Below are 26131 nucleotides of genomic sequence, written 5' to 3' on the forward strand. Positions count from 1 at the left end.
CCTCAGGAATGAGTCTGAATTTTATTTTCAGTGAGAATGCAGGAAAAGACTGAGAGCAGAGGAACTATGAAAGAACAGCAGAGCAGAGAAGCCCCAACAGCTGTTCCAGAAGATCGTGGGAGGAACCTAAGGAGCAAACAGGGCAGTCAGGTGACAGTAGGGTCCGATTAAAAACCAGACAGCATAGAAATAAAGCTGAGTCAATCACTAGAGGGCAGCCATCTCCTGAACATCAGATTTCATGAGCCTATTTACCAGTTTATGTATCTGCAGTGTCCTTCTGTAATAAGGCTACACTGACCAAGATGACCAAAGAAAGGTACAAGCTGAAGGCTTTCAACATCTGACTTAGAATTTATTACTAATATACCCTTTTGGGTTTTTCCCTTGTTATCCATGCCTTCATTCTGTCTCAAGGCCTATGTCATATGGTCTCCACAGCCGAAATATCCTCCTTTGGTATAGCCAATCCAATTGCTTCTGTTCACTGATTAGAAAAGGAAGCAGTGAATATCCAAAAAATACATTAAAAGCACCACTAGAAAATGGTTTTAAAAATTAAAAGGTAATGAGTAAACTGTATGTTATATGATTTATATATCATTAAAGCTATTTTTTAGTGAACAAAGAAATTTATTTTCTGCCTAAACAAATAATGACTTGTCTGTGATATATTTAGACCTCTCTAAAGGCCTTCTAAACAATACTTATGGTGGCATAAGACATTTGAGCCATTTTTAAGAAATGGCTCAACACAGCTATATACACTTTCTATTTCTGATTAAATTGCTGAAACAGAACTGGAAAGCTTAAGCCAAAAGTACAATACACAGCATATGCTTATGCACTATGGGAGGCATAAAAAAAAGCATTTGCATTCACAAAACTAAAATGTCAAGAATTCACTGGTAACCCAATAGGTTTAGTCAGTGACACCCACAACTGGTCAAATGAAGAAATCAATAGGTGCATTTTCATATGCTACTTTGGGGGTTTCAGTATAGAAAAAAGTCAACTTTAACTTAGAGTGTTTTACTTTTTAATCGTTTTATCTTAGTATGCTCCAACTTTCATTTTCATATGACTTGAAGAATTTACTTAAAGTGGATTTTAGCAAAGAGAAGATGCTGAAAATCCGTTTGGCTATTTATTTTCTAAAAATGAAAAAAAAGTGCAGTTATTTATAGATCTTCTCTTCATAGCAAATAGATTATTTCAACAAATGACAAGTCGCTCCCCACACCCCCTTTTTAAAATTTATTTCACTAAGCTGTAAAGACACCAAAAAAGTTAGAACATTGGGAACTAGCACTGAGAACGCTGACAATCCTATGTGGAAGTCACAAATCCCATCTGCTCCAGGTCCAATTCAGCATCTGTGAGGGGGACCTGGATTAAGCTCCTGGCTCCTGGCTCGGGCCTGGCCCAGCCCCAACAGCTGCAGCCATATGAGAGGTAAACCAGTAATCAGAAGGCCTCACACTCTCTCTCTCTCTCTTTCTCTCTCTGCCTTTCAAGAAAATAAATTGTTTGTAATTTGAGACTATCACCTTAAAAGGATTTCAATAATGGGTATTCTGTCTTTTCAGACGCTTCGTTTCATTATGAAGCTGTAACATTCCTCCCATAAAATTTGACTATGTATAGTTTGCTTATATACTAGAAATTACCTGCCTGCAAATTTCTACCCTGTTCCACTGGCCAGAAGGGGAAAACAGAAATGAATCATTTATACTCTCAATATACAAGAAGAAATGTTCATTTTCTGAAGATTGAAATCTTTGATGAAAATTCTAGTTGCCTTTCAGGATAATTATCTTCAATTCAAATCTCTCCAGTATTTAGAACCATTCTGTGTGGTTGGAATAAAGTGAGATCTAGTCTTACGCCATTCTGAGTGCCATTCTCATGATATTTAGCCCTTGCTGTTTTATTTTGGAATTAACTCTCAACATAGGAAAAGATAAGGGCCTGCAGCTTCAGAATGTTAGATAGCCTGCTTTTAGGAACAGGTGTTTGGCCTAGCCATTAAGATGCTAATTAAAATGCCAACAGCCCACATGCCTGGGTTCAATTCCCAGCTCCTGTTTCTGATTCAGCTTCTAGCTAATGCAAACTGTTAGGCAGCAGACATGGGTCAAAATAATTGACTTCCTGCCACCCACAAGGGAAACCTGGACTAAACTGCTGGCTGCTGGCTTTAGCTCTGACCCAGTCACAGCCAGTTCAGGCATTTGGGAAGTGGAACAGAAGATGGGCTCTCTCATTTTCTCCTTCACTGTATCTCAAATAAGCAAAATCTGGAAAAAAAAGAAAAAGCAAAAAAATGGCACTCTGCTTTTCAGTGGGAAGACAAACGTAAGTGAAGTTGGGTAACAAACAATATTTTTATTAAATCGGATATGAGTTGATGGACTGCATGAGGGTGAAATGAGTAGGTAGGTGATTCAGAAAGATGGGAAAAATAAAGAGAAAAGAGAAGTCTGGGCCTGGCATGACAGTTCAGAAGCTAAATCCTCAACTTGCACACACTGTAATCCCACATGAGCACCGATTCTCCACTGCACCAGCTGCTCCACTTCCCATTCTGCTCCCTGTTTGTGGCCTGGGAAAGCAACTGAGGATGGCCCAAAACCTTGGGACCCTTCACCTATTTGGGAAACCCAGAAAAATCCCCTGGCTCCTGGCTTCAGATCAGCTCAGTTCCTGCCACTGTGGCTACTTGGGGAGTGAACCAGTGGATGGAAAATTTTTCTCTCTGTATCTCCTTCTCTCTGTTTTTCTGCATTTCCAATAAAAATAAATAAATCTTAAAAAAAAAAAAAGAATGACTCCTAGGTTATTTGCCCAAGACGCATTATACCATTAACTGAATTGTGGAAGGCTAGGGAAGAGGAATAGGCTTGACAGGCTATCAGATCAAGTGAATAATAAATAATAACCCCTAATGATACTCATGTACTAATCTCTGTAGCCTATGAAAACGGTACCACCCACATAGTAAAGGAGATGCTGCACCTAGGATCAAGTTGAGTATCTTCAAGTGGGAAAATTATGCTGGATCATGTGGGTGAACCCAGGATAAACACAGTCTTCTTAAAAGAAACAGGCAGGATAACAGCCAGAGAGCACCATAAGAGTATACAGAAAAAAAGGAGATAGAACAGAAAAACAATGCAAGCAAAGATGTGAAGATGCATGCTTGAACCAGGGCCCAGGAGCCAAGGCACACAGCCGGCTTTCAGAAGACAGAACAGGCAAAGGCACAGCTTCTCTCCAGAGTCTACACAGGTATTACACCCTACCAACAACTTGTCTTCAGACAATTAGGATTGTAAATTCATGTTGGTTTTTAAAAAGATGTATCTTTGTTTTCATTTGAAAGGCAGATTTTACACAGAGAGGAGAGACAGAGGAAAAGATCTTCCATCCATTGGTTCATTCCCCAAGTAGCTGCAACAGACGGAGCTGAGCCAATCCAAAGCCAGGAGCTAGTGTCCCCCATTAGTGCTGGGCTCAAGAAACCGAGTCCTCCTCCCCTGCTTTCCCAGGCCTTAAGCACAGAGTTGGTTGGGAAGTACAGCAGCCAGACACTATCTGGCACTCATAGGAGTTGCTGGCACTGCAGGTAGAAGACCAGCCTGCAGGCCAAAGACCAGCCTGCAGGCCATTGCACCAGCCCCTGTTGTAGCTTATCTAAATGACAGCAATAGAGAATACAGAGATGGCAGACTTCAGAGACTTTGGATTGGATATCCATATAGAGATGCAAAGTAGGAAAAGAGGGCAGCACTGGAAAAAGATCAAGTTTCAGTGATAAGAGAAACAAAAAGGGTTAATAAAAGAAGGAACAATCATTGACCTTTAGGACAAAAGTATCCTGCTTTAGACCATGCACAGTGCTGTCCATAATCACCTTTGCACATATTACCAAGCATTTGAGTCTCTATAGCTGAAAACAGTTACCAAATGTAGAGTCATTAAAATTAGCTACAGAAAAAAAATTCTGGAAGTTTTTAATTAATTTATTTATTTTTAAAACTGAGTTAGAAAGGGGATAGAGATTTTCCATCTGCTGCTTCAGTCTCCAAATGACTGCAATGGCTGAGGCTAACCCAGGCAGAAGCCAGGCGCCTGGAACTCATCTGGGTCTCCCACATGGGTGCACAAGGCCAAGTACATGAACCATCTCCCCCTGCTTTCCCAAGTACATCAGCAGTGAGCCGGACTGAAAGTGGTAGAACCAGGAATCTCCTCTGCAGGCAGAGGCTTAATGGCTTAACTGCCAAACCATGACGCTGGTCTCTGAAAGACTATATTTTTATTAGCCAAGAAAGTAAACTGAGCCTAACAGGACAGAACTAACTAGGAATAATAAAAAAAACCAGAGGAAGAAAAAAGGAATAAAAGATGGATGGTTGGAGGCCAGAACTATGGAACATGGAATACTGCTTGCAATACCTACATCCTATACTGGAATGCTGGTAGTCCCAACTGCTCCATTTTCAGCTCCCTGCTGGATTACTTACCCAGAAAGCAGTGGAGGATACCTCAAGTGCTTAGACCCCTGCCACTTATACAGAAAATCAGAATGGACTTCCTAGTTCCTGGCTTTTTTTTTTTTTAGCCTGGCTAAGACATGGCTGCTGTGGACATCTGGGATTAACCAGTGGATAAAAGATCTCTCTGTCTACCTTTCAAATAAACAAATAAATCTTAAAAACAAAAACAAGAGATTTGTGGTCATGTTAAGAAATCAGAGCTTTAAGAGAATTAAAATGTACAAACAAATGAAGCATTTCAATGCAAGTTAAAGACATGATCAATTTGCATTTCAGGAAAATCACTTTGGTGGTTGATAAGGCAATACCTTAGAGAAGCAAATCAGGAGATAGAATACTAAGTTACAAGGCTATCAAAATAGTGAGAGATGCCTGGACCAGGATGAAAATGAAGAGAAGAGCTACCAAGGAGATAGAGATTCAACAGAAATAGGCAATTAACCATCTACAAAGGCAACCATGGTGATAGAGGGAGCTAAGTATTCACCCAGGTCTATGGCTTGGATTATTTGAATGATGTCACTGAATGAAACAGGAAATAGTTTCATATACTAATAGTTAAATACACTAAGATTCTACAAAAAAGAAATCTAAAGACACATATTCACACAAAGAACATTAAATAAGCAATTTGAAAGAATTTCACTAAGCCAACTTTAATTACTTACTAATTGCAGGAAGTTCACAAAAACAAAACATTCCAAAAATATATTTTTTTAATCTTAGTCATCTTATTTGAAGGCAGAGTTTCAGACAGAGAGAGAAGAGATCTTCCATGCACTGGTTCACTCCCCACATGACCATAATGGCCAAGGTTAAGCTAAACCAAAGCCAGTATCCAAAAAAAAACCTATGGGCCTCCCATGTGGGTAGCAAAAACCCAAGCACTTGGGCCATCTTGCACTGCTTTCCCAGGCCATTAGCAGAGAGCTGTATGGGAAGCAGAGCATCCAGGACTAAACTAGCATCCCTGGGGGATGCCAGCGACACAGGCCCACAGGACTAAGTTTTTGCCATGAGTTTCAGTCTGCTGCAACTAGTAAACTTTTAAGGAGGATGTGATAAATGCTGTGATTCCCAATGATTCTCTGACATCTCTGTAGAAGGATGTCTCCGGCAGAAGGATGATATTTCCTTGTGCCATTAATATACGGTTAACCAAAGAAATTTAAGCAGAAGAAACTTAAGGCACTCCTGAGCAAAAGCTTCTAATACTGGCACATGTGGGGGGCGGGGTGCTGAAGCTGCTCCGGGATTGAGAGGGGCCCATCGCAAGATGGCAGCTGGCCCAGGGCCAGGAGGTGGAGTTGGTCTTGCCAGCAGGTAAACAGCAAGCCACAGGGATAGGCTAATGCCCTTGCTGTGATTACTGGCCTATCACATAGCGCCAAGTGGATCCATGGGGAGAAGTGATTGGTGGAGAACGATATAAAAGTAGCCTGTAAAAGCTAGGCGGATGGACAGACGGATGGACGTATGGATTGACGTATGACTCAGACAGACAGACAGACAGACGGAGACGACTAGGACAACGAATCAGACAGACAGACGACCACGACGGAGAAAGACGGGACGATTTATTTGTGTTTATCAACTTCAAATTGATTTTGCTGGTGATGTGCTAATAAGCAACCTGACTGGGAAAAACAACAACAAATAGCTGGCCTAAGCATCCCAAAACTAGAATAAAGAATTCGGAAACTTAATACACAGGAGTCATGATTTTTTTCAGTAACACGATACAGTGAATATGTAGGTCTGCAGGCAATATAGACTATGCAGTGACTATTTAACAGATACACGACACTTTGGTCCCAAGACAGACAAAACACAGCAGCTGACAAAAATATACGGATGAGCATGGCTGTGTTCCAATAAAACTTTATTTACAAAAATAGCCCAAGAACTTGAACCCAGAGTTTAAATGCTTCATATTGCCTATAGAATCAGAGATTAGGGGAGGGCATAAGGCCTGGTGATTATGACATTGCTCAATACTTGAACATTCCATATCAGAGTACCTGGGTTCAATTCCCACCGCTATCTTTGGATGCGATTCCTGCCAATGCAGACCCTAGAAGTGAGCAGAAATAGCTCACACGGCAGACAAGGACTGAGTTCCTCACTCCAGGCTTCAGCTTGACCCAGTCCCAGCCATTGCAAGCATCTGTGAAGCGAACCAGCAGATGGGAACGGTTTGCCTCTCTCTAGCTCTCTGATACTCTGCCTCTTAAAATCTGAGAGAGGAAATCAAGATAATGTAGCTCGCAAGTAGGAGGCTGACAAACAAAATATAAGTATTCTTGGGGTAAGTGTTGGGCCAGCAATGGTTAAATCACTTGGGTCATAGATACCCCATATTAGAGCAGCGGTCAGAGTATCAAAATTGGAGTTCTGGCCCTGCCCCTGCCCTGATTCTAGCTTCCTGCTGACAATGCTCATACAGGGAGGCAGCAGGCATTAACTCAAGTCACTGGACTCCTGACACTCACCCTCATGGGGTACTTGGATCTAGTTCCCAACTCCTGCTTTGGCTTGCCCCCAGCCTTGATTGTTACTTAGTCATTTGAGGGATGAACCAAAAATTGGAGATCTCTTTCAGTTTGTCCCTCTGCCTTTCAAACAATAAATGTATTTTAAGGAAAAAAAAAAAGAATTTATGTTTCCTGAGTCTAATCTTCGTAATCACAAAATGGAGATAAAATGCAAATAGGGACCCATCCTAATTCTCCTCCTGTGGTGCTAGTATCCCTTATGGATGCCAGTTTGTGTCCCAGGTGCTCCATTTCAAATCCAGCTCCCTGATAATGGCATTGGAAAGCAGTGGATGATGGTACAGGTCCTTGAGTCACTGTACTCATGTGGAAGACCCAGAAGAAAAAACTACTTCCTTTCTAGCTTAAGACCAGCTCAGATCTGGTCATAGTGGCCATTTAGAGATTTAACTAGTAGATGGAAGATCTCTTTTTGTCTCTACCTCGCTCTATAATTTTTACCTTAAAATAAAATAAATCCTTAAAAGAAAATACCGAGAATAATCAGAGCAGAGAATGCAAAGGGTAGGTTTTGATTATGTTTAAATTTTTGACATTTTGGTTTCAAACGATAATTTGCTTTTAAGTAATTGTAACTTTCAAGAAAACAGGTGACTTTCATAAGATCAAACATGAAAACAAATAATAAATTAATATTATGAAAACTAGCTGATGTTCTAGTGTATCAGGTGAAGCCTTCTTCGGGGACATTAGCATCTCATGTGGGCGCCCTGTCCCCCATGCCCAGCTCAGCAACAGACTTAAAAATACCTGATGCCTATATTCCTGGTAACATTATCAGAGGGAGTAGACTGGATTTGACTCAAAAATAACAGCAATCATGTTTTGACCTGTCTGGTGTTCCCAGGAAGGTCACTACAGAAGATACCTTTTTTTTCCTCATCCAAATTGGAATTTGCCTTGCTGAACTGACCAGCTGGAGAGCATCTGCTGACAATATTTATAGGCCAGTCAATACATCATTTGCTGCTACAAGAGGGTAACTGCTGGGACAAACAGCAGACAATGAAAAAGGCTGAGCAAAGGCTGGAAAATGAGATGCTTTGATGAATAAGGACTTGGGAAAACTCCCACCAACCTATTCCTGGGAATCCAGGAGGCCAACTCTATTACCAGAGTGGGAAAAGACTTGAGGTGAGGATCTGGCTCAACAAGCTAATCCTTTGCCTGCGGTGGCGGCATCCCATCTGGGTACTAATTCTAGTCCTGGGTGCCCCACTTCCAATCCAGTTCCCTGCTGTGGACTGGGAAAGCAGTGGAGGATGGCTCAGGTCCTTGGACCCGTGTACCCACGTGGGAGACCTAGAGGTAGCTTCTGGCTTTAGATTGGCTCAGCTCCAGCTGTTAAGGCCGCTTGGGGAGTAAACCGGCAGATACAAGTTTTCTCTGTCCCTTCTTCTCTGTGTGATCTTCCTTCCAAATAAAAATAAACACATCTTTTATAAAAAGAAAAAAAGGATTTGACAAGTTCTCATCTTAGGCTATGCCCAAGGAAGAAATAAAGACTAAGGAAAAAGGTCAACTGCCATGTCTGGGTATAGGCATATAGCAACACACATCAGAGTCCACATGCAGACTAAAAGAGTGTTTTGAGGACCCTTCTGAGCACTTAAGGAAATCTTTGTCCAGTCACTAATTGATAAAGTAATGAAGCAATGACAAAGAGTACTTCATCAAGGAACTCTGGAGAAGTCACTAAACAAAAACCACATCAAGCAGCGGTAACAAAACGTACAGTTGAATAAGAATTTCATTTCCAGAGTTGTCACTTTATGATATCCAAAATGGTCAGTTTTCAAAGAAAGTTTAGGAAGTATATGAAGAAACAAGAAACACAGCCCCCACACAAAAGTAATCAAACTAACTCTGAGGACGCTCAGACGTGAGGCTGACAAAGTACAGATGAGAAAGCATTTTCAGATCACATGCCCAACCAATAAAGGATCTCCACACAGAAAAAAACTCTTAAATCTCCGTAATACAGAAGGGAAGGACCCACAATGGGAAGCATCAAGGGTCATCTGGAAATTCATAACCTCAGTCACGGACCATACAAAATTACCACCTTAAAAGTTAGCCTAGGGCCCAGCGCGGTGGCGCAAGTGGTTAAGGTCCCACCTTGCACACCCGGGATCCCATATGGGCACCGGTTCTATCCCGGCAGCCCCACTTCCCTTCCAGCTCCCTGCCTGTGGCCCGGGAAAGCAGTCGAGGACAGCCCAAAGCTTTGGGACCCTGCACCCGCGTGGGAGACCCGGAAGAGGCTCCTGGCTTCGGATCGGCATAATATCGACCCGTTGTGCTCACTTGGGGAGTGAATCATCGGACGGAAGATCTTCCTCTCTGTCTCTCCTCTCTGTATATCCGCCTTTCCAATAAAAAAAATAATAAAAATAAATCTTTATAAAAAAAAAGTTAGCCTATTCTAGAGGTACTGAATTTCGAGTCCTACCAGTGGTTGAGTCAAATAATTTCACAGGCTTTGTACGGCCCATGTGCCAGATGCTCCCCACCTGCGCTCCAGTTTAAAAGTTAAGAAACTTGAGTCTCACATGAGTACATGCAGATCAGCACAGCTCTGGCTGTTGCGGCTCCTAGGGGAGTGGATGGAAGATCTTCCTCTCTGTCTCTCTTCCTTTCTGTATATCTGATTTTCTAATAAAAATAAAATAAATTTTTTTAAAAAGCAGGATAACAAGAACCCGCCTTGCAGCATTGTTAGGGGGTTTACGAGTTCCTCACTGATGAGGGACCTTCAAAAAGTTCATGGAATGGAAAATGTAATTAAAAGATCATTTGGGTCAAAAATTGTGAAAGACATGTAGCTGTTCCATAATCCATGAACTTTTGAAGACCTCCTAGCTACATGATTAACAAAATATTTGACTCAAATATGTCAGCAATTAGTACTATGGGAGTAAGAAAGATTGGACTCAATTGAAAAAAAAAAAAAGAATGCAGTAATACTGGAATTAAAACCCCTAATTCTTCATTATCTTCATTAAACATTCATCGTCACTCCATGAGGTGATAAGCACCAAATTACCTCCTACCAGGTTCACAAAATCCCTGTGCTCCAGCAGCTGAAGAAAGGCCTGCTCTAATGCCTACGGAAAAACCTGTCGTTCCGTTTAACACTAATAACCCAGTGCTCTCATCAACGTTTAAACGGCAGGTAATCACTGCGCCTCTCCCAGAGACGCCACCGCGCGACAAACGCCATTGCGCAAGTCCCCAAACGAGAGCCCGCGCTGGACCTGTGCCTCCCCGCGGTGCTGTGCGCGCCAGGTGCCACCTCCGCTCCACTTCTCCTCAGAAACACCTTCACCTCCATGCGTGCTGCCCCCAAGACAGGCACACACCACCCCACACCACGGCAGGGGAGATGAGGGCAGCCAGGCTTTTTCACAAAGTGGCAGTTATGCCCATTCACTCCTGAACACCTATACTCCCCTCCTCATGACCCCATCCGTACCTGAAAACGCGCCTTTCTTTGGGGCCAACTCCCCGGCCCTACGCTGGCGCTTCACAGGGCCATGCACTGGGACGCAAGATGGCGGCGGCCGCGCGAGAACGAGAACCAGGCTGTGGGCTCGCGCGAGAAGAGCGCTGGCAGGGCGCGCCTGCCCCCTGCTAGCCAAGGCCTTACTGTCCTTGGGTGTCACCCGCGCCTTCAGGTCGGGGAGGTCCTGCCTGGCCGGCCACCCGAAGCTCACAGCCAAGAACCCCAAGGAAAGCCGTTGGCGAGGCCTCCATGCCCTGGACCGGACATCAGTGAATTGTCCCACAGCCCCAAGGCCAGGCGCTGGCCATCCTGATGGCACCAGGTGGCACACATGAAAAGCTCACGGGACTAACAGCAAACAGGTTCCAGGAGGTGGACGCAAAACCAGGTTCCAGAGCTGGAACGGGTTAGCTTTCCCCAAAGGATTGAGCCACAGGAAGTGGAAGGGTTGGCTCTCCAACCTAGCACAGTAAGTGTTCCCTTTAGATTAAAATGAGTTAAACCATGGCTTGGGACATCCCAAATCAAGCACTGGTTCCAGTCCCGGCTGATCGGTCCAATCCAGCTCGCAGCTAATGCTGTCTGGGAAAGCAGCAAAACATGGCTCAAGTTCTTGGGCCTCTGCTACCCATACTAGAATCCCAGAAGAAGCTCCAGACTCCCAGCTCTGGCCTAACCCAGCCCCCAGCTGCCGTGGGCATTTGGGGAGGCAACCGGCAGATGGAAATGTGCTTTCTCTCTGTCTGTCTCAAAAAATAAGTAAAATTAATGGTGGAACTGAAAAACTTTCTGTACAGCAAAGAAAAGAAAACCACAGGAGAAAATAGTTGCAGCCTATATATTGAAAGATAAAGAACTCGTTAAAAAAAAAAAAGCAAATAACCTGAATAGGCTTTAGCCTGCCAAAGTCCTGGCCATGATGGCAATCTGCAGAGTGAACCAGTGGATAGAAAATCTCTCCCTCTGTCTTTCTCCTCTCTCTCTCTTTTAAATAAATTTTCACTCCCTTTCAAATAAATTAATAAATCTTTAAAAAATAAATAAAATGCTCAATTTTCCTGAAATCACTCAATATCCTATTCTTTAACAGGGTAATAAACCAGTGATTGTCACCTCACACAGAACCAAAGTCCAGTTGCTCAGCAACTGTCCCGGAAGTAAAGTAACCAGGAAATCCGAGGATGGACGCAAGAACACATAGCCCGGGTGAGTCGGCTGCCCTTTCTCGCCTACGGTAAAGATCACTGAGGGCCCTATTACTCAGAGCCTGGCCCAGAGCCGTGCCCTACCAGCAGCACCTGAAATTACTAGACATGTAGTCTCAGGCACCACCCAAAACCTACTCAGCAGGGCCTGCCTTTCAGCTAGGCATATCAAAGTTTTAAAAACACTGTTGGGGGTTCCCATTGCTACAGAAATGGGAGAAATACCACACCCGTGTTTAGTGGAAAAGTTGAAGAAATTTTCTCTGAAGAAGAAACAAGAATAGAAGGGGGTGGATCATAAAAATGCTATTTGTGATGTTAAGGCATTTCCCATTGTTATGCGTCTGATTAAAAGTAACATTCAAATGCAAGCCTTAGCATTTTCAAACTTGCCATAAACGCTCCTTGTTCCAGATGAATTCCAGTTGCAGGCCACACCTTCCCCTGGCAATATTTATATCTTAACCAAGTCACACCAGTCTAGCTTGTCATCTTGACAGCTCTAGCTGTCTCCATTAAGCTGACAAGTTATTGAGTAGGGTATTTGTGAAGGAACAAACAAAAAAGGAGTGTGGTGGCACCACAAGAAGCAACCCTGCTGGCCCAGTGCAATAGCCTAGTGGCTTTAGTGGTCCTTGCCTCGTGGTCCTCGCCTTGCACAAAGCTGGATCCCATGTGGATGCCAACTCGTATTCTGGCTTCTCCACTTCCCTTCCAGTTCCCCGATTGTGGCCTGGGAAAGCAGTTGAGGATGGTCCAAAGCCTGGGGACTCTGCACCTACATGGGAGACCCAGAAGAAGCTCTAGCTCCTAGCATCAGTTTGGCTCAGCTCGTGACAGCCATTTGGGAAGTAAGCCAATGGATGAAAGATCTTTTTCTCTGTCTCTCCTTCTCTGTAAATCTGCCTTCCCAATAAAAATAATAAATCAGAGGAAAAAGGAAGAAGAAGAAGGCACCCTGCTTCCAGGTGGCCCCAGCCTGAGAGTGCTCTCCCGTGCTTGCAATAGCCCCAGCATGCATTACCGGGGCTCATGAGTAACACAGTTATGGGTCTGCTCATTCTCATTAGAGCAAGAATAAAATCACTGCCCTTCACAGCTTGTCTTCATTCATTCTGAATTAAGCTGGCACAAAGATGACACAACCAGACTGCTCCCAGATTCAGCAGACTTCCTCTTCAGTACAGCTATACCATAGCACTCTCTAAGAACTAAAAATCACACCCTGAGTTTATAAGCATGTCCCCCATAATGGTGCTGTACAATGCGCAATGCCCACCTAAAGACGCAAAGGGTGAGGGAGTAGGAGGGAGAGTGTCATAAAATACAAGAGATTTGCGCAAGGTCACACAATAATAATAAAGTGCAGAATAGGAATAAGACTGTATATATCCCAGGGTACTGTTGTATTAACAACACACATTATAGTGTTGGGTAGGAGGAGGGGAAAAAGACCAATAGAAAATCTTCATCAGTTAGGAACTGCATGCAGGAAGCAGCTACAGAGGCATATGATGAAAGTGACTTAAAGACAAGGTTTATTTATTTATTTATTTATTTGTCACAGAGAAAGAGCTTGGTAATCAAAACTCATTTTGTGACCCTACAATCATCCGGGACCGAGGTCCCATCTATGTTTGCTCCACCATTCTTCAATGCCTGGCTTCCATGTTCAGAGTAATCTCATGGCCCAGGATGGCTCCTGACAGCTACACATCCTTGTCCCTGAAGGACCAGGGAAGAAGAACGGTAAAGAAAAGGGGAATGTTGAACAGTTGAGTCCACTCCCTTTGAAGAACATTTCAGGAAGCCCCCACTCAGCAACTCTGACCTGAAGCTCAATAAGCAGGCTGGAAGAAAGTTTGAACAGCCAGCACATCACCATACCCAAAACTATAAGGGGTTCCACTTACCCAGGAGGCGGCAACTAGGAGTCTGCGCCACAAAGTCTATGCTCTCACTCACCAACTTTGTGAGCTGGTATAGACTTTACCCCCTCGAGGCCTTACTTCCTTCATTCTACAGTCACACCTACATCATAGCATTAACCACCAGACTAAACGAGAAAGATATGTGTATTACCTAGCACCCAGTGAGCAATAAATATTAATCCATTATGATGTGACTATCCTAGTGCTTTTCCAGAGTCTACTCCTGCCTGCTCAAATTTCCATTCCATCTCCAAAATTGGAAAGAAATTTCTGTTAAATCATTTGTACCTACTAATACTCTGTTGTGAGTCTTGGTCATAGGTCACTTCAATTAAACACATGGTTGTGCTTTTTGTTTACAATTTGAAATGAAATTATCCTCTGCACAGTGGCACAAGCTGATATTCCAGACAGAGGAATCACATGTACATTAATCAACAGGCAGGAACAAAGGACAATTCCAATGTAGAACCTTTAACACTGAAAGGAACTAAGAGAGGGAATTAAAAAACATGAGTTTCCCATGTAAAAGAATTCCCCCAAAATTTTATTTAAGTCCTTCACCTTAAAAAAATAAAATATATTTTGTATAAATATATATTTACATATGTTTATACAAAATATATAGTATATAACAAATTATTGTATAATATAATAGTCTGGAATTGACCCTATTTGGAATTCCTGCATCCTTTAATGACAGAGTGCCTGGATTTGAGCTTCAGTTCTGCTCCTGATACTACCTGCTAATGCACAGCTTAGGAGACAGTGGGTGATGCTCAAGAAGTTGGGTCCCTATCACTCATGTAAAGATCTGGATTCAGTTTCCAGCTACAGATTTCAGCCACAGGCCCAGGCATTTGGGAAGTGAACCAGCAGGTGAAAACAACCTTTCTCCCTCCCGCTCTTTCTTTTCCTCCCCACTCCAGGAGAAGCAGGGCCATGCCTTTTGTGCCAGACTTCTTCCTTGCTAATGAAGCAATTCAGAAGGAAGCCAGGAGAAAGACCTAATTTAGCACGTTCAATAAACAAACTTATATAAACAAAGTGAGAAGTGAGTTTTCTTCTCCTATCCTAAAAGAATCATAAAAGGTGAAGTTGGAAGCCTCACTCCCTCAATCAAAAAAGGAAAGACTTAGACCCAGAAAGATGATGTAAAACTACTGCAGGCTACGAAGTTAATGAAGCTAGAGAAAGAGGATTACAGCCAAGTATTCAGTGGATTAGCCTGTAAGCACCATTGCAGGCAAAGCTGAACAGATCTGAGGAAAAACGGACTGAATCCATTGCTTCCAGATTGTAACACTGCAATGAAATTGTTGAAGTGCTAGATGAACTATGTCCAAGGGAGGTAAAACAGAACGAATGGGGTGGTCAAAAGGTTCTAACCATCAGCTTAATCTTTGAGACACTGACATCACTTGGAATATCACTGCCTATATCACAAAAATGACCTTTTTTTTTGTGATGATAAAGAAAAGCTCAGGAACTGGCATGTAGCCAGTCACTTAAGCCACTGCGGGCTTCCCATATGGAATGGGAGGCCTGGTTGCTCCTCTTCCCATCCAGCTCCCTGCTGATACACCTGGGAAGGCAGCGGAGGATGGATGTAAGTACTTGGTCCCTTGTACCAATGTGGAAGACCCACAAGAAGCTCCTGGTTCCTGAATTCAGCCTCGTCAGGGAGTACATCAGCAGATGGAAGAATCTCTCATTGCCTCTCCCTCCATCTCACCCTGTAACTTTGCCTTTCAAATAAATTGGGGGAAAATCCTTTTAAAAACTCAATTGAAAAGAAAACTGCATTTCTAAATGAAGAACTGGTCTCAGTCTTTGGGGATCTTATGAGAATAAGACAGTTATAAGAGATTCATGAACCCCAAAGCAAAACAGCTGCATTTGATTACTGAATGATGACACTCCAGATTGACCTTTTTCCTCTGCCACCATGAAATCTATAGGCATTCTCAAATGAAGGAAAGTGTTGATTCAATTAATTGTCAGATCCAGTGATAACCACATAGGTATTCCCTCTGAGTGCTTGGCCATGTTCTCGGAACACTTACAAATACACATAAATTAATGTATTCCTCAAGTGCTACATCACAGGTTTTTATTATTATTTCCATACTCTAAGCAAAGAATGGAAGCCGAGAGTTTAGGTACCTTGTGCAAGTCTGGAGAGTCAGCAATTGCTGAGCCAATAAATGAACCAAGAGTCTGGTTATCTTGTGTTGTCTTCTGTTTGACAGTCACCACAGATTACTTAGCATTCCCAGTTCTCTGATTGCAAAGTACATTCTTGTACATCAGGCAGCCAATGTTACAGCTGTCTCAAGTTACAGGATTTGCTGCATTTATTACATTGGTAAGGTCAACTAGACGGGTCCACTTCAAGAATTTGGTGAGTGCAGGATTTTTAAACAACATATAAATATATCCACAGTTTCCATGGGACTTTAAATAACTTTCTCCAAATAAATTAGATAATGTTAAAATCCTAAAAACAGAAAAACTGTAAGCCCAGAAAAATTAATGGAGTTCTCTAAACTATCCAGCTTACTGGAACAACCACACTGTGATGAATAGGACCTAACAGGCTACGTGCATCAGCCAAAGAAACTAGTGCATGATTTGTGACACACAACAGACATCACTGAGTTGCAGTTATCTTTAGCTTTGTAATTCTAGATGAAAATTTTCTAACACTTCTCAGTTTACACATCTTTAAAATGGGAACAGTAGGGAGCCCGGTGCTGTGATGTAAACGGTAAAGCCAATGCCTGCAGCCCCCATCTCATATGGGTACACCACTTCCCATCCAGTTTCCTGCTGATAGCCTGGAAAGGCAACAGAGGACAGTCCAAGTACATTGCCCCCTGTACCCATGCAGGAGACTCAGAGGAAGCTCCTGGCTTCAGCCATTGCAGCCATCTGGAAAGTGAAGCAATGGATAGAAAATGGATCTATCTCTGTCTCTAACCAAAAAATAGAAAATACATCTCTCTCTCTCCTTCCCTCTTTCTTTCTCTAACTCTAAATCTTTTAAAAAATAAATAAAATAGGAATCGTAAGGGTTGCCCTGTTCCTTCTCAGGTTGTTCTAAAGGTCAAACTACATGGGGTTGTAAAATCCTTGCTAAGGAGAAAACTACCAGATAAATGTGTATGAAGCTAGAGAAAGAGGATTACAGCCAAGTATTCAGCATAGCCGCCACTATGTGGGTATAAACTGCAGCATCAACATTACTTGACCTTCACAGTGTGCTGGCCTAGAAAAACATGGACTTCACTTTGAAAACAACCTGTATTGAAATCTTTATTCGCCCATTTACTAGCCAAGGGACCTTTTGTGAGTTGCTTAAATATTTCTGAGCCTTGGCTCTCCAATTATAGAATATACAATATATTTTATTTATGTTACATAAATTTATATACATATATTTAAATATATATTATAGAATATAAAATTTACTTCTAAAAATTAAGAATTTTTTTAAAATTTTATTTTTATTAGAAAGGCAGATTTATAGAGAAAGGCAGAGAGAGAAAAAGATCATACGTTCACTGGTTTACTCCCCAAGTGGCCACAACAACCAAAGCTGAGTCGATCTGAAGCCAAGAACCAGGAGCTTCTTCTGGGTCTCCTACTCAGGTACAGGGTCCCATGGCTTTGGCCTGTCCTCAACTGCTTTCCCAGGCCACAAGCAGGGAGCTGGATGGGAACTGAAACAGCCAGGACACAAACTGGTGCTCACGTGGGATCCAAGTGCTTGTAGGCAGAGGGTGAGCCAATTGAGCCACTGTGCCAGCCCCCAAAATTAAGAATTTATAAATAAGCCTATTTCGGGCCCGGCGCAGTGGCGCAAGTGGTTAAAGGTCCTCGCCTTGCACGCCCGGGATCCCATATGGGCGCCGGTTCTAATCCCGGCAGCCCCGCTTCCCTTCCAGCTCCCTGCCTGTGGCCCGGGAAAGCAGTCGAGGACGGCCCAAAGCTTTGGGACCCTGCACCCGCGTGGGAGACCCGGAAGAGGCTCCTGGCTTCAGATCGGCATAGTATCGGCCCGTTGCGCTCACTTGGGGAGTGAATCATCGGACGGAAGATCTTCCTCTCTGTCTCTCCTCTCTCTGTATATCCGCCTTTCCAATGAAAAAATAATAAAAATAAATCTTTAAAAAAAAAATAAATAAGCCTATTTCTATAAAAACATACACTTAAAATACCTCCTTAGAAGCAGCTGAGGTGTGAGAAGCACCTGTGACACAGCACACACTGTGACTGTCATTCTGAGCCCTCACGCTATTAGTTATTTTACTCAAAGCACAAAAGCCTTCAGTCATAGATGCTTTCTCATCAGCATCCCAAAACACCCACAGCAAGCTAAAAATATCCCCCAAGTGCACTGAATATACCTACCACTGATTTCCCAGCTTAGCTACATGGCACGTTGGGGAGGTCAGCTGTGTCACCTCATGATCACAGGGCTTACTGGAGTCAATGGAGAGGACTCTACCACATAGCACTAACATGCAAAAGTCAAATTTCAAAAAACAGTCTCTACGCAACATCTACTGTCATGCCACTTTAAAGTAGAAAAAGCATTAAGTCAAACCACTGTCAAGTCAGGGACCATCTTTGTATCAAATTCTTTGTGGGTTTACCATAAACACATCAAAATACTGATAGAGTGCATTTATTTCCTATTTTATTAAGCCCTGTTGCATGCCTGCCACTCTTTCGGGTGTTCGCATCTTACATGCTTGCCCTTTGCAGGAGTAGTATGAGTCCACTACAGTTTTAAGAGTCTAAGGAAAGTTATGACAGGTCTCCACAAAGAAAGTTACAGGGGCAGGTGCTTGGGTGGGCTGCCCACATCGCATATCACAATGTCCAGGTTTAAGTTCCAATTCCACCAGCCAATTCAGCTTCCAGCTACTGGACACCTTGGGAAGCAGTAGCTGAATAGCCTAAGTATCTAAGTACTTGGGTCCAGGATCGCAGCTTTGACCTGGCCTGCCCCTGACTGTTGGCAGGCCTGTGGGGAACTCTCTCCCTTACTCTGCTTTTCCAATAAATACAAATTTTTTTTTTTTAGAGAAGATCAACTACAAATCTTTTAGGAGTCAGGAAAGAACAGAAAGGTGAATATTTTTATGACTTTAGGTTAGGGATAGCATTCTTAATCAAGGGAGAAGGGGGAGATAATTCATAAAGGAAAAGATTCACAAATCCATATAAGAAAACAAAGAATCACTACATCAAAATAAACCATACATAAAATTAAAACAAGCCACAGGATGGAAAATGGTATTTGCTAGACATAACTAACAAAATTTGAAGCTCCAGGGAGCCAGTGTTTACCCTACAGATAAAGATCGCCAAGTCCCACATGGGAGTGCTTGAGTTTAGCTCCCAGCTATGGCTCCTGCTGCAGCTCCCTGCCAATGCAGACCCTGGGAGGCAATAATGATGGCCGAAGTAACTGGGTTTCTGACACCCACTCAGATGAATGATCTGGACCGAGTTTCTGGTTGGTTTTAGTCTAGCCTCCAAATCTGAGTGCTGCAGGCATTTAAGGAATGAACCAAAAAATGGGGGCTCTCTCTGTCTCTCTGCTTGTCAAATTAAGTATTTATTTATTTAAGTAACAGACACAAGGCATATTTATGCAACAAAAACAAATTACAGCTACATGTAACAATACGAAAAAATCTTACAAACAGCCTTGAGTAGAAAAAAAAAAATCATGACAATGAGAAGCTGTGAATTTTGCATAAACATCAGTAGCCTTTATCCTCTCTTCCCGCACTCCAAGGTCACTCACAAACTCTCCTTCCACTAGGGTGACTAACCATTCTTACTATGGAAAATTTTCAGTTTTAAAAGCTAGGGCAATCTTGGGAACACCCAAGGGGTGTTCACCCCATCTTCTGCCTATTCTCGCCTCCCCGCCACTTCTTCTGTCCCAGGCTAGCAGTAACTAACACACTGGCACTAACACACCAAACTTACACAGAAGTGAAGAATATTCAGTTAATGAGACAAAAAAGAAAAGCAACTACAAAGGACGAAGCTGATTTTAAAAGCTGGGCTGTGTCAATCAGCCATGACAGCCTTAAAAGCTACGAAGGACACCCAGAATGGACACTAAGCTGGCAAGGATCTCCATGTTTAACTCATGGTTTCTCATAGACCTTTCCAAAAGGACAAATGAACCAAAGAACTCTTAGAATTTAAGCCTCAGTGTGCCAGGTATGATGAATCTCTTAGCTACAGGCGATTTGCAAAAAGCAACACCCTTTTGGACCAGTAGCATCTCTGTCACTTGGAAACATATTCAAAATGAGCATTCTCAGGTCCCCACCCCAGACCAATTGAATGAGAGACCCTGGGGAGAGGGGCCCAGCAGTCCACCTCCGGATAAACACTTCGGGTGATTCTGCTACACAAATCAAGTTGGAGCACTGCTGAGCTAGTGTACTCACTCTCCCCAAGAAGTCAGATGTTGAGTCTAGATTTTATATTACCACCCTATAGCAGATCAGGCAACTGATCTTGGCTGTCACCACCAACAGTAAATATTTCACATTAGAGAATCATAACACCTTAGCATCAGTACATGACACTCAAACTGCAACATTCTGTTCCCCAGGTGTCATTCCTATGTCAGAACTTAATCTCACGGATCATGAATTCCTACACAATTAATTTTTACTAAGGAGCAGGCATTCAGCATAGCAGTTGACACTTGCAGCCTACGTCACAGGGGGTAGCCTGAGTTCAATTTCCAGTTCCAATTCCCTGCAAATGCGGTCCTACAAAGGCAGTGGTGATGGCTCAAATAACTGGGTCCCTACATCCCACATGGTAGAACTGGATTGTATTCCTGGCTCCCCAATACTATAGGCATTTGGGGAATGAGCCAACAAATGGGAATTCTCTCTCCCTCCCTCTCATTCTCAAGAGAGTAAACAAAACAGAGCCAACCGTCACTGCACTCAGCATTTGCTTGCTCCAACAATTCTGCAAAATGTCAACTGGACTTTTTGTTTATTTTAGCCATCTGGTTGAAGCCAAGGGGTTACTGTTAAGGCACAATGGGTTAAACTCCTGCATTCCACATCAGAGTGCGAAACTGAGTGCCAGCTTCCTGCTTATGAATCCCTGGAAGGCAGCAGATGATGGCTCAAGGGCTTGGGCTTTGCCACCAATGTGAGAGCTTCTGCCTTTGGCCTGGTGCATTCCCAGCTTTTGCAGGCATTTGAGGAGTGAAACAGAGGATGGAAGAGTCTCTTTTGATCTCTCTCCCCCTCCATCCCTCTCTGCATGTGTCTCTCAGCTTCCTAGTAGACAAAAAACAGGTGAACATTAAAAAAAATTTTTAAAGTAGCATCATTTCAAAAGCACATTGATTTCCTAAGGATGTTCTCCCAGGACTGTCCTCATGTGCATGGATTACCAGGCTTCTGAATGAGAAGAACTCAACCCAGACAATTCATAATTGCAAGTCATGACCTGCTTGCTTCTGGGCTGATAAAAACAGCAATCAACTTGAACAAACACAAATCACAGCACTGAAGAACACACATAAAGGAGTACCCTACTGACACGAAGCTGTAGAACAGGTAAGACTCTCACTATTGTATACTGAAGTACATAGTAAGACTATACCCAAAAGAAATGAATTCATCACAAAAGTAAATAAAGAAGTAAACATCACCTCCAGGGGCAGGAGGAAAGCTATGTCTGGGAGCACAGGGAAGTCTGCTTTGGGTATGAGCTTTGAAAGTTCATTTTTTTTTTATCATTTACAAGTGCTACATGCTCTTCTATATATGTTTAGCAAAAATAAAAAAAAAAAATAGAGGCACTCACACAGCCACATCTACATTTAGCAGGAAAAGAGTTCATGGAGTCCCTCAAGTTGACTATAAACTCCAAGTTTATGGTCTCTAGTTAGGAGAGATCAAAGAAAAGGAAAATCGTTATCTAGAGGAGAGACAAGGGGGGCAACACTGGGAACAGGAAAAGGAAAGATCACAAAGCCTCAAAGGAAACCCGAAGCTCCTGGACTGGCTCACACCCTCACGCAGGAGAGCAACAGGCAGCGCAGACATAACCAACAAATGCCCAAGCTTGGTAAGGAATGCGATGGTGTCTGAAACACATGCGAGGCCAGGAGGGAAAACAGAAACACGGCTTGTCATGTAAACTATTCCATAATTTATTCCCAAAATAAAAGCCCAAACTGCAGGTCCAACTCTCTACCCACCCCATGCTACTGCAGTCCCCTCACCCTTTCCAGAAAAAAGGCACATGAATGGCCAACTGAACACTGATTTCTGAGTGCAAGAAGTATATACAATGTCTTGGCTCAGCGAAAAATTATCAGAGTTTGGAAATTCAGCCTTGTGAAATTATGGAATTGGTTTAAAAAAAAAAAAGATAAGTGACTAATATAACCCTTCCACCAGCCTTGGATTAGATACACATATTGCAACTAAATGATACACATTCAACTGGGGTCAAACTGGGTCATAAGTAGTCTGAACTCTACAACTGCCCTTTAAAGTATGGAGTTGTTTATTGCTGAAGGGTAGTTATCGGAGCCCAAAAGAGCCTCCACCGTTTCAATCAGTGATTAGAGAGAGGTTCATCTTCCTAATGTGTGTTCATTGTATTCTTGCAAGAAATATTTACTTATACCAGTAATTACTCATTATTTCACAAGGTCTGGGTTTATATTCAACAAAACTATCAATTACTTTTAAAACAATTGGTGTTTATGTAGGTTGTCAAACACCTTATCTTGATGAAAAGTCCTGGTAATAGACAGGAAGAATTTTCTTTAAGGTTCCAAGACTATTTCTTCACCGTTTCTTTTCTTTCACCCCATTTCCTACCCTCCAATGGTTCCTCCACCAAATCCATTACCTTCTGTTAAGTTTTCAGCTTTCATAGAAGCTAACTGGTGGAGGGAGAATTCACCATCTCCCACTCTCTAACCTTGTTTTCATTGGGATCGTTCTCACTTCCTCTCCCTCTTGTTGCCCCTATCCAGGTGTGTTTTCCCTCTTGTTTTCAGATAACTGGGCTCATCCAGTTGGAACCAAAGGCCCAAGAATGTCTTCTCCATTGTATGATTTAAGAAGGAAGAAGGAAATCTTGGAGCTACACTTATTCTTCCACACATGTGCCCCTCTGTTACATCCGTGCTGCTCGCGTGCCTGTGCACCCCAAACCACACAAGATCATGAAAGTAATTGCAGGCCCAGAAATGATTCTTAGCCTCACTGCCTTTGGATATGCTATTATTTGGGACTTTAATTTCATGGAGTTTGGAGGAAGCGGGTGTGCTCCAAAAACAACTCCAACGCAAGTCATAAGGAAAAAAAAAAAATCTGGGGAGCTCCGACAGTGGGTGTGGGGGGGAGAGGATAATCCCAGGTCCGAAGTCCACGGGTGGCCTACCGCCAGCCTTGACTCAGTGTGAGCACGTGGCCGACCTGGCGGCAGCCAGGGCAGGCAAACCCAACGGGAGAAAGGGGAGGGAGGTGTCGCGGTGTATGGAGGCTGCCAGACCCTGGGAGCTCCCCACTGGCCTCTGACTCATCCAGAGATAAGCGATCGCCCTGGCCACTAATTCCAAGCCAGAAGCTACCTCCTGGATTGAGTTCTGCACGCCCATTTGGGAGTCTCGGTTCTCCCTGGCCACTGGCAGGTAGAGAACGCCTTTTGAATTTCCTCGGGCTCGACCCGAAAGTGAGGATGAGGATGCAAAGGCTCGCTCTCTCCTCCCTGGCTCTCTGCCTCCAGAGTTAAAGGTGCCGGTCCCATCCCGACCGGCGAGGGAGCAGTCGCCGCCCTGGCAGGACCTGGGCGGTCCCGAAGCGCCCAGCTCTCTCGGTCTGCCGGTGCCCGCCTCCCAGCCCACTCGCGCCCGCGCCGCCGCGCCCCCTCACCTGCGGCCGAGTGGCCCGAGAGCGCACGGCCCCGGGCGCGGCGCGGGCCCCCAAGCTCGCGGCGCTCGCGCAGCTCTTCCTCGTCGTCCTCCCGCCGCCGGCCCTCAGCCATGAGCGAGGCGCGGAGGCGCAGCCGGGGACGGCGGGCCCGGGCGCCCCCCAGTCCGCGGGCCCCGGGTGCCTCACGCCAGCACCTTCGGGGCAGGGAAGCCCGGCTCCGGAGAGACGGCGGCGGCTGCGGAAACGGTCCCCTGGGTGAACTCCACCTGCAGCGGCAGAGAGCTGCCTTTTCCCCCGCCTCCTCACGGTGCACCGGCGGCCTCTCTCGCCCTGGGCTTTCTCTCTCTCTCTCCTACTCTCTTCTTCCCGGTCCCCGCCCCGTCGCGCCGCGGTCCAGCCTGGGACCGGGCGGATTCGAGCCGGGCCTCGCCTCCTCGGGGAGGGGTCACCGGCCCCAGAGGCCGTCCCACCGCCGCGCACGCTCGACCCAAACTAACGTGCACAAAATAAATAAACGGAATGGGAAGGGGGAGAAAGAGGAGGTGGCCTGTCCGCTTCCTGCCCTTGCCCGATATTCTGGTGTCAACAGGAAACGCATTTGCTTTGACACTTGAACAAAAGGAGGAGGAACCTGTTCAGAGCGGGGGCTTGGGGAGATGGCACGGCCGGGAGCTGTTGAACTCGGGACAAACTTGCCATGGACTTGGATGGAGCTACTGTTTGGCATGCTTTGTTCTTTCCCTCTCTTTTCACCTCGTACAAATCTAGTCTCTCTGCAAAACTCATGGAGTGCAAGTGCTCTGTGCTTTAAGTGAATACATTTTGTCTTACATGTGTCAAAACCCAGAGATTGTGACACCAACAGTAAACTTTGGGTAAAAAGGATGTATCCCCATTGGTGCACCAATTGTGGCAAAATTACCACTCTGAGTGCCAGAGGTGACAGCTATGGGAGAAGCTGTGCATACCCATATTCTCCTACCCCCCCAATATGGAGAATATGGGTATGCTCTGTCTTCACCTCAGTTTGGCTACGAACATAAGACTGCAATGATGATGATGATGATCATGACAATAAGTCTGGCATGGTAAGGGTGGGGATTTAGCCTAGTGGTTAAGTCACCTGCATCCTATATCAGGTGGACCTGGGTTCAGTTACCACCTCTGACTCCTCATTGTAGTCACCTGTCAATGCAAGCCTTCGGGGGGCAACAGGTGCTTCTCAAGTAGTTGGGGGGTCCCTACCAAGCAGGTGGGAGATATGAATTGAATTCTTAGCTCCTGGCTCAGATTTGGCTGTTTTACAAAACATCTGAAGAGTGAACTAGTGAGTGGGAGCTCTCTGTTCCCCAAATTAATTTTTAAATTTTTATAAAGTATTATTTTATTTATTTGAAAGGCAGAGTTACAAAGAGGGAGAGACACAGAAAGATCTTCCATCCACTGGTTCACTTCTCTAAATGGCTGCAACAGCCAGGGCTGGGACAGGCCCCAGCCAGGAGCTAGGAGCTTCTGGGTCTCCCAAATGGGTAACAGGGGCCCAAGCACTTAGGCCATCCTCTGCCTGCCTCCCCGGCACATTAGCAGGAAACTGGATCCACAGTGGAGCAGTCAGGACACAAACCAGCACCCACATGGGATGCAGTCATGGCAGGTAGTAGTTTAACCCTCTATACCACAGCAAGGTCCTCCCCGTCAAATGAATTTTTAAGTTTTTTTTTTTTTTTTAAGATGAAATGTAGGACACCCACATGGGAGATGGGGAAGAAGCTCCTGGCTCCCAGCTTTAGATCAGCTCAGCTCTACAAGGGCCAGAAATGATAGCACACATCAAAGTGTTAGAGAAGGCAAAAGGATGTGGAGACAGCTCTGGCCATTGCAGCCATTTGGGGATTGATTGAGTAGGTCAAAGATCTTACTCTCTCTATCTCCTTCCCTCTCTGTAAAATCTGCCTTTCAAATGAAGAGCAGCAAATCCTTCAATTAAAAAAGAAAGATGAAACCTTGTTGTGTCTCAGCACAATCCATAAAAAGATAGGCAGAAAATGTGTTTAGAGAGCCCCATACCTGATAATTTATAGAGAGATGATTTGGCCAGGGAGCAAAACACTGACTTCTGGAGTTAGAGACTATAATTTGGAGCACTCGGCGGGGGGACCTACCCCTGTGAAAGTTTTTCAGAACTGGAGCTAACTGCATAACGAAAGGTGTTAGGCATGGCTGTGTAACGTGCATCTTAGATGCTACAGGTATAGACTTTCACATGGCGGGGGGCAGGGACGGCACAGATTCTAGAAATCTCACCAAAAAAAGATAGCAGATCCCTAAGCGGCAGGGAGAAACATTGCCTGGATATGAAACCTTAGGAAACTCCAGTTTGAGGTGAGCAGGCTTTTATTTTCAGCCGCTTG

General features: G+C 44.1%; 1 protein-coding gene across 1 annotated transcript in view; it reads right to left on the reverse strand.

Annotated features, from left to right (window-relative positions):
• Window positions 1-23919, reverse strand: part of SH3D19 (SH3 domain containing 19) — a 212628-nt gene extending 188709 nt beyond the window's left edge. The window contains exon 1 of the mRNA XM_040967439.1: window positions 23721-23919. Coding sequence (XP_040823373.1) covers window positions 23721-23832 — 112 coding nt within the window. The 5' untranslated portion in view covers window positions 23833-23919. The remainder of the gene's footprint in view (window positions 1-23720) is intronic.
• Window positions 23920-26131: the final 2212 nt, after the last annotated feature.

This window comes from Ochotona curzoniae, unplaced genomic scaffold, assembly GCF_017591425.1.
Source record: "Ochotona curzoniae isolate NIBS_2020 unplaced genomic scaffold, NIBS_Ocur_1.0 scaffold_4506, whole genome shotgun sequence".
Lineage (NCBI taxonomy): Eukaryota > Metazoa > Chordata > Mammalia > Lagomorpha > Ochotonidae > Ochotona > Ochotona curzoniae.